Below are 12195 nucleotides of genomic sequence, written 5' to 3'. Positions count from 1 at the left end.
GGGGATGACTCATCAAGAACTTGTTCACATTGGACTTGAAGACAACCATATTGTAGTCAGTTGGAAAACAGAAAAACAGAACAGAGTTCTACAGACGTGCAGAAAGAAGCTATGTTCATGGAATCTATGTTTAGGTTTAGGCACAGATAAAGAGTGGGGGAAATTATTGATAGTGGTTTCAGTTAGACGAGTGTTTTTCATGAAAGTCAGGCCAGGGGTGAACCATAGATTGGATGAGCACTTGCCATGAAAATAACGATAAAGCAGAGAGGCTCACAACGTCTCTCCTGTGGGAAAGAGGTTGCAGGGAAAAGAAAAGGGCATCCTCCACTAGGCTACAAAGTCTATTTTGAACTCTGTCAAGGCAAGATAATCTGCTTCTAGCAGCTCCTACCCACATGTGGCAACAGTACTCCATTCCTGGATGTATTTAGCTTTTATACAGGTAGAGAATTGCATTAGTAGTAAGATATCAACTGGAATTCTGTCTGCTTCAAGAACCCCCAAATATTTGTAGCTGTCATGTTTGCCTAGTGCCCTCATCTCCATTTTTTTTTTTTTTTTTTTAATTCAATTTTCACCCCAAACAAGGTACAGTGCCACTTTGAAGCAGGGGGCTACTATTAGGGACTTAATTAGCGGGGTCATTATGAAGGGAGAAGAGTAGAAAGATGTTTGTTAACATTACACTTGAACTTCTGCATATCATTGCAGTTGGGAAAGCAGAATCCCAGAAGGGAGTTCCAAAGACCCGCAGTTCTGGGGAAGAAACTATTGGAGTAAAAGGCTTTCTTGCACATAGGGATCTCTACTATAAAGGGATGAGACTTCGTAGCTTGTCGGGTTTGTCGGGGGTAGTTACGTCGGGGAGGTACAAGTGTTTGCAGTTCGTCAGAGCATTCACCATTAAAGTATTTGATCTATGCCTTCCATTGCCTCCAGTTTTCCTTTTCTCATGATCAGTAGTGCACACCTTTCCACACCAAATTCTATTTGAATATCTTGGACGAAGATTCTGGTTGTGTTTATTAGTGTCTCTAGTTCATTATTGGCTTTTGTCATCCATGTAGTTCATGGTGGTTTATTCTTTCATCTGTATTAATGAACTGCTAGCCACCTTAGCACTTTCTTAGTATGTTGTTAAAGAGCATCATGGCTATGATGAACAGTAGTGGTGATAGGATACTTCTTTGTATTTTAATCCCAGTTATGCATTATCCATCAGCTGTAAATTCTAGTCCCCATGTTCTCATTGTATTTTCAATCAAATTGATAATCTTGCTTGATATTTTGTACATTCAGGCATTCTATTATCCATGACTCAGGGATCCTATCATACATTTTTTTGTAGTCGATCCATGCCATGGTTATATTCTTGTTTCTACTTTTTACCTTCTTCAGGATCCTTATGTCTACATACAGTAGATCATGTATTCCCTTTTGGTATTTTTTCTGTTCCTCAAGGAGTAGTCTGCGATTATGAAGGGAGTGGTAAATTTGTTCTCTCAATTGTGCTGTTTGTATTTTCCACATTGTAGGTAAGCATGTTATAGGTCTGTAGTTACTGGGGATGGTTCATTTTAGTGTATCTTTTTGCTCTGTGTTTGCTTCTTGGATACATCTTTAGCCTTTCATGTAATATTGGGAAATTTTTTAACCAATATGCATGTATTCCATCATGACCTGGTGCTTTCTAGTTTACCATTTTTCATAGGGTTTTCTTGAGGTTTTCTTGAGGTTTCCTTGCTGATTTCATTTTCTGCCCCTTCTTTGATATGCTCTGACTCTTCTTTCAAGTCTTTTAGTCATTTGGCATTTCTATTATTCATTTATTATTATATTATCATCGCCATTATTATTATTATCATTCACATTTTGTGTCTGGCTGTTAGTATTGCTGATTTTATACAGATAGGCAGATCATAACAAATGAACATTGACTATCGGCATCTTCTTTTCTCAATCTTCCAGCACTTTCTGCAAGATTCTGGAGGCTCCCAACAAAGCAGTCTTTTGAAGTACACTAAAATTGAAATGGATCCCAATCTTTTCAATCAACTTGTCAAATCCTTTTGTTACACTCACCCGGACTCCCATCACAATAGAACTTTTACCTTCTTCAACTTCCACAGTTTTTTATCTCCCTTTCCAAGTTTTAGTACTTTTCGATCTTTTTTCTTTTCCCCCACATTCACACCAGCTGGCATTGCTATATCAATGATTATTGCCTTGTGTTCCTTTTTACAACAAGACTAAATCTGTTCTCCTTGCTGCAATCACATAATCACATCCCACAATAATTTCACATCTGATAACTCTCCATCACCCCTTCTCAAACATGTTCGTACCATTTTTCATTCTAACCTTTTTTCTTGCATATATCCCAATGGACCTTTCTTGCAATATTGTCATGCCGACTCTTGTATTCCTTTTGAGCTAACTTCTCACACCTACAGACGAGCTGTTGTACATTCTCACCTTTCTGTCCACACAGTTGACATGGAGAACTTTCAGCTGTTTTATCAATGTGATACTTCACATAATTTTGACAACTATCACCAAGTTTTTCCCTTGCTTGTTGCCTCTGGTAGATCTCTACTGAACTGGCCATGTATTTTCTTCTCAATCCATTTATCTTTCATTTTTTGTTGCCTTAAATTCTTTGCTTCTTACTTGATCACTCTCTTGCAAATTTTTCAAATTTTGACACACCCTTTATAAGCTTTTCCTTACAGTTGGAGATGTAAACTTTCAGACTATTTTCTTCTTTCACATATTGTTCTGTCTATATCTTTCAGCTCATTTTCTTTCCGTTGAATAATACCTGCCACATATCAAAATATCGCTACTGCTCATGTGTTTATTGCAGATATTTTGTTTTTCTCATTCAATATTTACTTAAGAACCAACTGTAGTCTTCTCTTGTATTCTTTTCCTATTATTTCCTTCATTTCAGATTCTTTTATTTTATTTCATTCCACAATTCCTATGTAGGTGTATCCTTCTTGTTCAACCTCTTTTATAATTTCCCCATTCAAAAGATTTATACCTTCACTTTCAGCAATTTCCCCTTTTCAATTTCAAGTCACTTCTTCATGCCAAATTCCATACACATGTCATTACTGAACATTTGAACAGTTCTTACATGCATATTTAGCAGGTATTTGTTATTTGCATACAACTTAAAGTCATTCATAAATGGTAAAATGGTTTACCCAGTACTTCTTTCCTCACTCATAACACACATTCATCTTTCGTAATATGAACAACAAGGGTACCATATTCAAAACAAACTACAATGGTGACTTGAAAAATCCTTCTCTTCACATGATCTCCATTTCATGCTGATTACACTTTCCATTGTTTTATGCTTCGACCTGAAGAAGCTTGCCGCCTCCTTCGGGGGTGCAAGCGACCGTATACTGGCGTGCGCCTTCCTGTCTGGGCTCCCGGAAAGCGCCAGTCGACTGCTGCGGGCGTCATCGAGGCTCAATGAGCTTGGATTAGAGGAGCTATTGGCTAGAGCCAGAAACATCATGAAGAACGACGAGGAGCCAGTCTCGGCGGCAGTTGAGGCATTGGAATCGCCTGTAGAGGGCCAACGATGCTATAAATGTGGCGGCCCCAACCACTTCGCCAGGGATTGTAGAAGTGACGCGAAGCGCACCCCAGATTATGGAGCACAGAAGCGGGTGCGTTGTTACCGTTGCGGCAAGCCAGGCCATTTAGCTCGGGCATGTTTGGGAAACGAGCAGGAGGAGGAAGCTGCGGCGCCAGCACCCTCCCCAAAGTGGCTGTGAACAAGGCGCTCCCTGAAGTAATCGTGAATGTTGACGGGCGCAAACGCTCAGCGCTGGTTGATACCGGGTGCACCCAAACCCTGATCTGCAAGGGATGTTGCACCGCATGGAAGGAGCGGAAGGTCCCGGTACTAACCATTGGCAGAGGTTCGCTGATGTGTAGTGAGGTGAGCGAGGTCTACGTAAGCATTGGATGTGGCCCCGCGGTGGCTGTGAAGGCGTTGGTGGTTGACGGGGAACTACTGGGGTACGACCTTCTTCTTGGAATAGATTCCATTACACGGCTGGGTGGAATCACCATAAACAGCGCCGGTGATGTAAGGTTCTCCCAACTTGAGACACCGGTCTGCGCAGCCATCACTCTTGATAAACCCGACTTCCACGCAAAATACGACAGGGGCACGAACAACTGGACTGTGTCCTGGAAGTGGTCGGGTGACCAGCCACCAGTGTCCCTGCGGAATCGGCTGGCGGAGTATCCCCCTCCCGCACATCTTAGGGGGCAATACGAGGCAGAGCTCCAGGTTTGGAAGGACAATGGCTGGCTGGCTGGTCCCGTACCCGGAAGACGAACTTGGGCCTCCAAAAGGGTTGATACCCCTGATGGCTATCAGGCAGGAGAACATACAAAAAGTCCGACCCGTCATGGACTATCGGGAACTCAACGAGCACGTTAACCCGCACACGGTGGGTGCAGACGTCTGTGCACACAAACTGAGAGAGTGGCGGCAACAAGGGGCAAACGCAGCAATATTGGATTTGCGAAGAGCTTACTTGCAGATACGTGTTGAAAAATCGCTGTGGCAGTACCAGACGGTCAAGATTAAAGGAACACGTTATTGCTTGACGAGGCTAGGGTTCGGCCTGAACGTGGCCCCAAACATCATGACGGCAATCATGTAGGCGACCCGCCGTCAGGACGAAGCCGTGCAACAAGCGACATCATCATATATCGATGACATCTACATGAACGAGGGCCTGCACAGAAGGTTAAAGCTTCGGGCTAACGTGCAAGGAGCCGGAGCGACTGTGAGATGGAACGAAGGTGCTTGGCCTGCGCGTGAGCGGCAGTGCAGACGGACTCCACTGGGGAAGAGGTGGTGACGTCCTGGAAGTCCCAACTAGCGTCACGCGTCGGTACGTCTTCTCCATCTGTGGGAAACTGGTGGGCCACTTCCCCGTGTGTGGGTGGCTTCGGATGGCGGTGGCGGCCATAAAGCGACAAGCGACTTCCATGTCAACTGGGTGGGACGATGAACTGCGCAACCCCACCCTGCGGAAAATGCTAGAGGAGACTTTGGCCAGAGTCTCCGAGGACGATCCGATGCAAGGGAAATGGTGCGTTGACGGGAGCGAGTTTACGGTTTGGGTGGACGCCAGCTCGCTCGCCCTCGGTGTTGCCCTGGCGGTCAACAGATCTATCGTGGAAGATGCCTGCTGGCTTCGGCCAGAAAATGACGCCAGGCACATTAACCTGGCTGAACTCGATGCCACAGTGAAGGGGGTCAACCTGGCGCTACAGTGGCAGGCCAGAGTCCTGCACATCGTTACAGACTCCACATGTGTGTATCGGTGGATGACCGATGCCTTGAGTGGAAAGACACGATTGGTGACGAAGGCATCAGGCGAAATGCTAATACGGAGGCGGCTTGCTACCCTAACCGAAACCATCATGGAATACAACCTGGTCGTGGATGTGACGCTAGTACAGTCCTATCTGAATCAAGCGGATCAGCTGACCAGAGTGCCGCGCCGTTGGCTGGACCTGCCAAAAGAAATGGAAGAACTGGCACCTGTGAACTGTGCCGCGGTGGGGCATCGATTCAAACCAGACCATGTTGCTGACGTCCATTGCCAGAGTGGGCACCCCGGTGTAAACCGAACTCTCTACTTTGCTAGACTGGTCGACCCCTGTGTGTCAAGGAAAGAGGTAGAATCAGTGGTGAGGAGTTGTGAAACCTGCAAGTCGATCGATCCGACGCCTGCCCGGTGGAAGAAGGAAAAACTGAGTGTAAATAACAATTGGGACAGGCTCGCGGTGGACGTGACCCACCACAACGGCAGGGATTTTTTGACGATGATTGACTGTGGATCGTCTAGGTTTGCATTGTGACGGCCACTTCGCCGACAGGACACAGCCGCCGTTGTCCGGGAACTGGAAAGTATCTTCCTTGAGCGTGGCCCTCCTTCCGAAATACTGACCGACAACGGCACCGCTTTTGCTAGCGGGCAGTTCAAGCAGTTCACAGATGGCTGGGGTGTACGGCTACGATTTCGGTGCGCCCATGTGCCTAGCGGGAACGGGATCGTGGAACGGAACCACTGGGCCATCAAGACCATTGCAGCTAGGAAGCGGTGTACAGTGCCTGAAACGCTATACTGGTACAACGTCACCCCTAAGGACAATGTCTCGCCCTCTATCGCACCGGCTGAGGCGTTGCACCAGTACCATGTCAGGGTGAAAGGGTTAGAAGCCAGCCCTCTACCCGAGCCAGAGGCGACACGAGATAGTATCAAAGTGGGAGACATCGTCTGGGTTAAGAACCCCCGCGGCAAATGCACCAAGCGCTATGGAACTGGGCATGTTACCGAGGTGATCAGCCCGCAAGCCGTGCGGATTGATGGGGTGCCCCGACACGTCAGGGACCTGCGATCGGCATCACAGGCGCAGCCGCCGCTTGGTGACGAAAGTGAAACGAGTTCTACGACCAGTGAACCATCATTCTGGTATACGCCGGCTTCATCGGACGACGACAGCACTGAAATTAGCAGCCTCCGGTTCACTGATCCCCAGACCGCGGATGGGAGCTCAACTGAAGACGAGGCTCCCTGTCTGCCCCTCCGTAGAAGCACCCGAAGAAGGAGGTCACCGCCTCCCTGCCCCCTCTGTGATAATGATATCAGGGGGGAGTGTGGCAAAAGCTGTGAAAATGAGGGCTTACGTTCAAACGACCTAGGTGTGTGTGTGTGCTTTGTCATCACTGCAAAGTTAGGATAAGAAAAGAATTCCAAGATGGCGCCGACGGCGTTTTGTAATGGTATGATCTCTGAAACTCTCGCAAAATCTTGTGCATATATGCAAATCAGTTGGTCTTCGACAACTATAAATTCAGGTCGTTTTGGAAGGCAAGGTGGGAGGAAAGAACGGCCGGTTGGTAATTGCGTACGCTGGATCGTGTTGGTGGCGTGTCACTGTGTCTGTGTGTGTACTGATCGAACCGCTTCCCTGTCCCTTGCACTTTGGACTTTGAATTGGTTTACATTGAACTTGCACATTGGACTTTGAATTGGTTTACATTGGACTTCAACTTCACCTTTTAGTATTTTGCATTATGTATTTTTTTTAGTTCTTTTTTTGTGTCATTCACAGTCTTCTATACAAACTAGTTTTCTCCCACCTTCTTTCCTTTTCACATAAAGTCTATCCACATTGTCCTTTTGTAGTGCATTGTGCATGGTCATGAGTTTCCTGGTCTTCTGATCAAGCTGCCTCAGTTCTTCTTTTGTCCACCCTATGAACAGTCCAGAGTATCTTACTAGTGATACTGCCCATGTATTTATACCTTTTATTATGTTTCTGCTATATAATTTCGTTTCCAGGAGTTTTCTTGTTCTCCTGATGTATTCCTTTCCAATTCTCTCTTTCATTTCTGTTGCTTTGATGGTGTCCGCTTCCAGAATTCCCAGGCGTCTAGTGCCCTCATCTCCGTTTGCTTGGGTAGTTCCATACCTTCTGTTGTCTCCAGTTTTCCCTTTCTTATAACTAATGGTGTGCATTTTTTCATGCCAAACTCCATTTGCATATTCTGACTGAGATCCTGGTAGTGTTTATTAGTGTCTTTAGTTCCTTTTCAGTCCTTGCAAAAAGTTTCAGATCGTCCATGTACATCAAGTGGTTCATTTTTTCCTCTGTGTTAGAGAACTTGTATCCACCTTGGCACTGTCTCAGTATATTGTTCAGGGGCATCATGGCTATGATGAACAGTAATGGTGATAGTGAATCTCCTTGGAAGATACCTATTTGTATATTAATTTCTGTTATGTGTTGTCCATCAGCTGTCAGTTCCAGTCTCCATGTTCTCATTTCGTTTTTAATCACATTGATGATCCTGCTTGGTATTTTATACATTTTTAAGCATTCTATTATCCAGGCTTGGGGGATCCTGTCGTACACTTTTTTGTAGTTGATCCATTATAATTATAATTATTATTTCATGTTCACTCATCCTTTCTTATTGAATCCAAAAAGCAACTGAAGGAGAAGGCAGGGAATATAACGATCATGGTGGAGCTAACAATGTAAATAAGTGTAAAATAATTAATTTCGAAATCTACTTACATATACAAGCAGTGTGTTAGAAGCCAGGTTTGATATGATCACCATATACTGAATGATTACTTGGAGATTGTGCGGCCAAGCCACAACTAATGCAGTCCACAAAGATTCCGTTTCCTTTGGATGGTCATCGCCAAACTGAAAAGAAATAAAATCGTAGAACGTTTTAATTAAAATAGAAGTGAACAACATTTTTCAAACTATATTCACATGAACAAAAGTTGTATTTTATTTAAGTCTGATTATCTTAAATAATTTATGGAGATTTATAGTTTTACATCCATAGTATTTTTAATGTATTATGTTTATAGAACTGACCTTAACAGTGATATAAAAAAGGTTGTTGAGAACCATCTCTGTTGCTTGAACAGAACCCCAACCTTCACCTTTTAAGGGGGATTTGAAGACAACTTCGTTTGTATCATATCGACTGAAGATATTTGGTATGGCATTGACAGCAGCTGTGATGTTTGGATCAACAAGCTCCATATTGCAAAGCCATGGCAACAAACAATTGAGCAGTGTTTGACGAAGGGCCGGTTTCGCTGTTTGGAACCGATAGGTGATTTCTGAAATGGAATGTTTACAGTCTTCAATAACAGGAATTTTTAAAAAAAAAAAAGTCATGGATGTTTTTTTTTTAATTTAAATATAAATTCAGTGGACAAATAAACAGTAGATAAAAAAGGCTGTGTTTATTGCTAGAGTAAAAACATCATAATCTTGATTGCGTCAAATGATTCAATTTACTGATTTGAAAATTTTCAGTGAAGATCAATAATTTGTATTATTCAGACTATTGTTTAGATGTTATTCTCACATTATTTCAATTAATGTAACCTCCACATATGTACATGGACTCATGGCACAATGGATAAAGGTGTTAAATGATAATCAGTTCTAAGTGACAGTTTTCTGGAGATTGAAAGTTGTATTTTCAGTATGGGTGATATTAAAAATACCAGTTCGAATTATTTAAGACTGCTACTTAATCTTGGTTGACAGAACAAGAATAAGATACCCCTATAAATTAAAATGTTCTATATGAAATTTTGTACACAACAAAGAAATGTTTAAATAATAAAGTTTTGACAGTACACATGCGTAAATGCAGCAAATTCATAATGATGCAGAAAATGATAGACACTCACCTGAAAACATTGGCATCGTATAGTCTGGGTGAAGAATGGCCAACTGTTCTGCTAAAACTTGTTGAGACCGAGAATAAAAAGTTGCGAGTTGAATGTTGTTGAGGGGAGCTTTTATTGTTTTTTGGTGTTGTATCACTTCATCAAGAGTGTTCGTGAATACTGATTCCTCTTGGAAGAATCTTGTGTCCAAAATTTGCAACAGTTGGAGGGCCGTTTTGTGCATCTTTAAGCGAGGACTGCCAACGTTAATTACAGCTAGATTCAACATGGACACATGATCACATGGATATTCTCTGCAAAAATATGTAAGATCAATGTACCTATATTTATTTAGAAAATAATTAACTTCTAGTTTCCAATATTTATAATTCCTCATATTTTCATATATATTTTCTGCCCAATAAAACAAAACAAAAAACCTACATATGATTTGTTAGTTTAATATTTTGAATAAGGTAAAAATATACTATTTTTAAGTAAGAAATTTAAATGTATTGTTTTTTCTTATAATAGACTAACAGGGAAACCTTACGTTGCCTGGGATTAAATGATGATCAACAAATTTTTCACACTACTATATTTTTATTGTCATCAAAATCAGTGAAATCAGCCATTTTTAAATTAAGTCGAATGATTGCTTTAGTTGGGGCCTAATTCCACCTGGAGGAAGTTTCACATGCCTCCTTGCAGTGATTTAGTCCACAAATCTACATTGCACTGTAGAGAACTTACTGTTGATTTTATAAACTTATTTTTTATATAATGTCTCGCATTAAAGTTTAAAATGCAAAAGTCAAGTGTCATGCTTCTAAGCAGAAACAGGAATTGGAATACACCCTACTAAAACCTGCAAATTGGATGGAAATTTTATGATATGCCATAAAATTCCGTCTTAAACTTAAAAAAAAAATGCCACAGAAATGTATGGAATGCTTAAGACTGTTCTTAGAACATCTTGCATAAATCAAGCATCATTTTTTGAGTTGTATAAGAGGTTCGAAGAAAGCAGGGAGTCTGTGAGGGATGATGAGAAATGTGGGAGGAGTAAGGAAGATAGAACACTGGAGTTGATTGACCAAATAAAGAATTTCATAAATAAGAACCGTCATGTGTCTAAAGAGACAATAAGTGCACAGTTTGATATCAGTGTGGGAACTAAACACACAATTATTCGCATGAAATTGAAGATGTGGAAGATTTGTGCAAAGTTTGTCCCAAGGAAGCTTAGAGAAGATCAGAAAGAAAGACATTGTCATGACAACAGGAAGATACTCAAGCTGATCAATTCAGATCCCACAGTTCTTGATGCTCTGATGACCTGTGATGAAAACTGGATCTACTGCTAACACCCAGAGACCAAGAGATAGAGTTCCTAATGGAAGCATGTTGGTTCTCCGAAACTAAAGAAAGTCAGACAGGGCAAATCCACCAAGAAACTTATGATAATCCTTTTTTTGACAGCACGGGCATTATCTACATGCACTGAGTTCCCACTGTCAGTTACCAGGACTACTATGTTGAGGTTTTAAGGGAGTTCAGAAAGAGATTCCATTGTAGCAGTGGCATTTTCGCCAAGATATTGCACCAATCCATAACTTCATCCTTTTCACAGATTATTTGACCAAGAAGAGAATTAAGACAGTTCCTCACCCCCCCTCTAGTCCAGAATTTGCCCTCTATGATTTTTGGTTATTCCTTAAGCTCATGGAAAACCTTAAAGACTGTCATTATGAGACAATTGAGGATATTGAAGGGGCTGTAACAAGTTCACATAAGAGGACTTCCATGGGGCTTTCCAGAAGTTGTTTGAATAGTATAAGTGCATTGCAGCTGGAGGAGATTACTTCGAAGAGGACTAGAGTTTCATTTGTGTACTATCAATAAATGTACTATCAATAAATGTACTATCAATAAATGTGCCGATACGAAAAAAGTCTGGAAACTTATTGAAGGCACCTCCTATCATGCTTCAATTGTGCTTTAAACAGAAACAATCATTTGGAACACAACCCTGCCATATCAAAGCAGCTATTGTTGATTTTATAAACTTGGGCTTTTTAGCTTGTATGGTAAGAAAACTTAAATGCACTTGTAATGTTAAGCTGCATAAGGTGTTAACTTTAGTCAAAATGGCCTGTTCCTTCTTTCATTGGATTATTTTGATTATTGATTATTGATACTTATTGAAGACGTTTCAATATAAAACCTATCTAAGAACACTGCCAGACACATAAAGTACCTTTGTGTGAAATTTAATAAAAATCCGTCCAGCCGATTTCGAGTCCATAGGGAACGACCCCCCCCCCACCATTACAACCACCACACACAGAGAGAAAAAGTTCCTTTTAAATATTTGATATTATTATTAGATATTTGATATTTGTTTGAAGCTGAAATTATACTATTACATTTATGAATGTTTGACCATTGTACAGTTTTATTGACTGATGAACTATCTTTTTGTGGGACTGGAAGTAGTGTAGTTTCTTTTCTATTGTTATGATACCTTCTTCCCAGGCATTAACTCCCCCTTTACTATGATAGCTCTTTTGTTGTCCTGAAACTATCTTCTAAAGCATTACTTTCTCATATTAGGATAGTATAATATCTGTTCTGTTGTTCTCTGGCATTACCACCTTTTTGGGAGTATAGCATATGCCACCAAGAAATTGTCACAAGTGGGTGTTCATTAAAAAACTGAACACTTATATCATTAATATTAGCTTATTTATTTTTATAGATAATCTTTTTTAATATGATCATGAATTTATGATTGTACTGTTTATAAAGTTAATCTAGTAAAGTTTACAGTTTAGAGATTCTATAATAAGTTGAATGATTAAAACCTTTCAAAATATGAATTGAAATACATTATTTTGATTTTATAGATTCATAAGCATGAGAAAAA

General features: G+C 41.3%; 1 protein-coding gene and 1 long non-coding RNA gene across 3 annotated transcripts in view; one reads left to right on the top strand and one right to left on the bottom strand.

Annotated features, from left to right (window-relative positions):
- Positions 1-12195, bottom strand: part of LOC145284737 (protein furry-like) — an 881988-nt gene that overhangs the window by 425033 nt on the left and 444760 nt on the right. For both annotated transcript variants that reach the window (XM_080133679.1, XM_080133680.1), the window contains exons 29-31: positions 9288-9580; positions 8455-8705; positions 8140-8274 (exon numbers count right to left, since the gene is read on the bottom strand). In XM_080133679.1, the coding sequence (XP_079989805.1) occupies positions 8140-8274; positions 8455-8705; positions 9288-9580 (679 nt within the window). The remainder of the gene's footprint in view (positions 1-8139; positions 8275-8454; positions 8706-9287; positions 9581-12195) is intronic.
- The window catches only part of LOC145284739 (uncharacterized), a 91952-nt gene that overhangs the window by 72602 nt on the left and 7155 nt on the right, over positions 1-12195 (top strand). The gene's annotated exons all lie outside the window — the stretch shown is intronic.

The sequence above is a fragment of the Euprymna scolopes genome, chromosome 9, assembly GCF_053919585.1.
Source record: "Euprymna scolopes isolate OS-2025 chromosome 9, ASM5391958v1, whole genome shotgun sequence".
Taxonomy (NCBI): domain Eukaryota; kingdom Metazoa; phylum Mollusca; class Cephalopoda; order Sepiida; family Sepiolidae; genus Euprymna; species Euprymna scolopes.
This window is presented reverse-complemented; position numbering and strand designations above follow the sequence as displayed.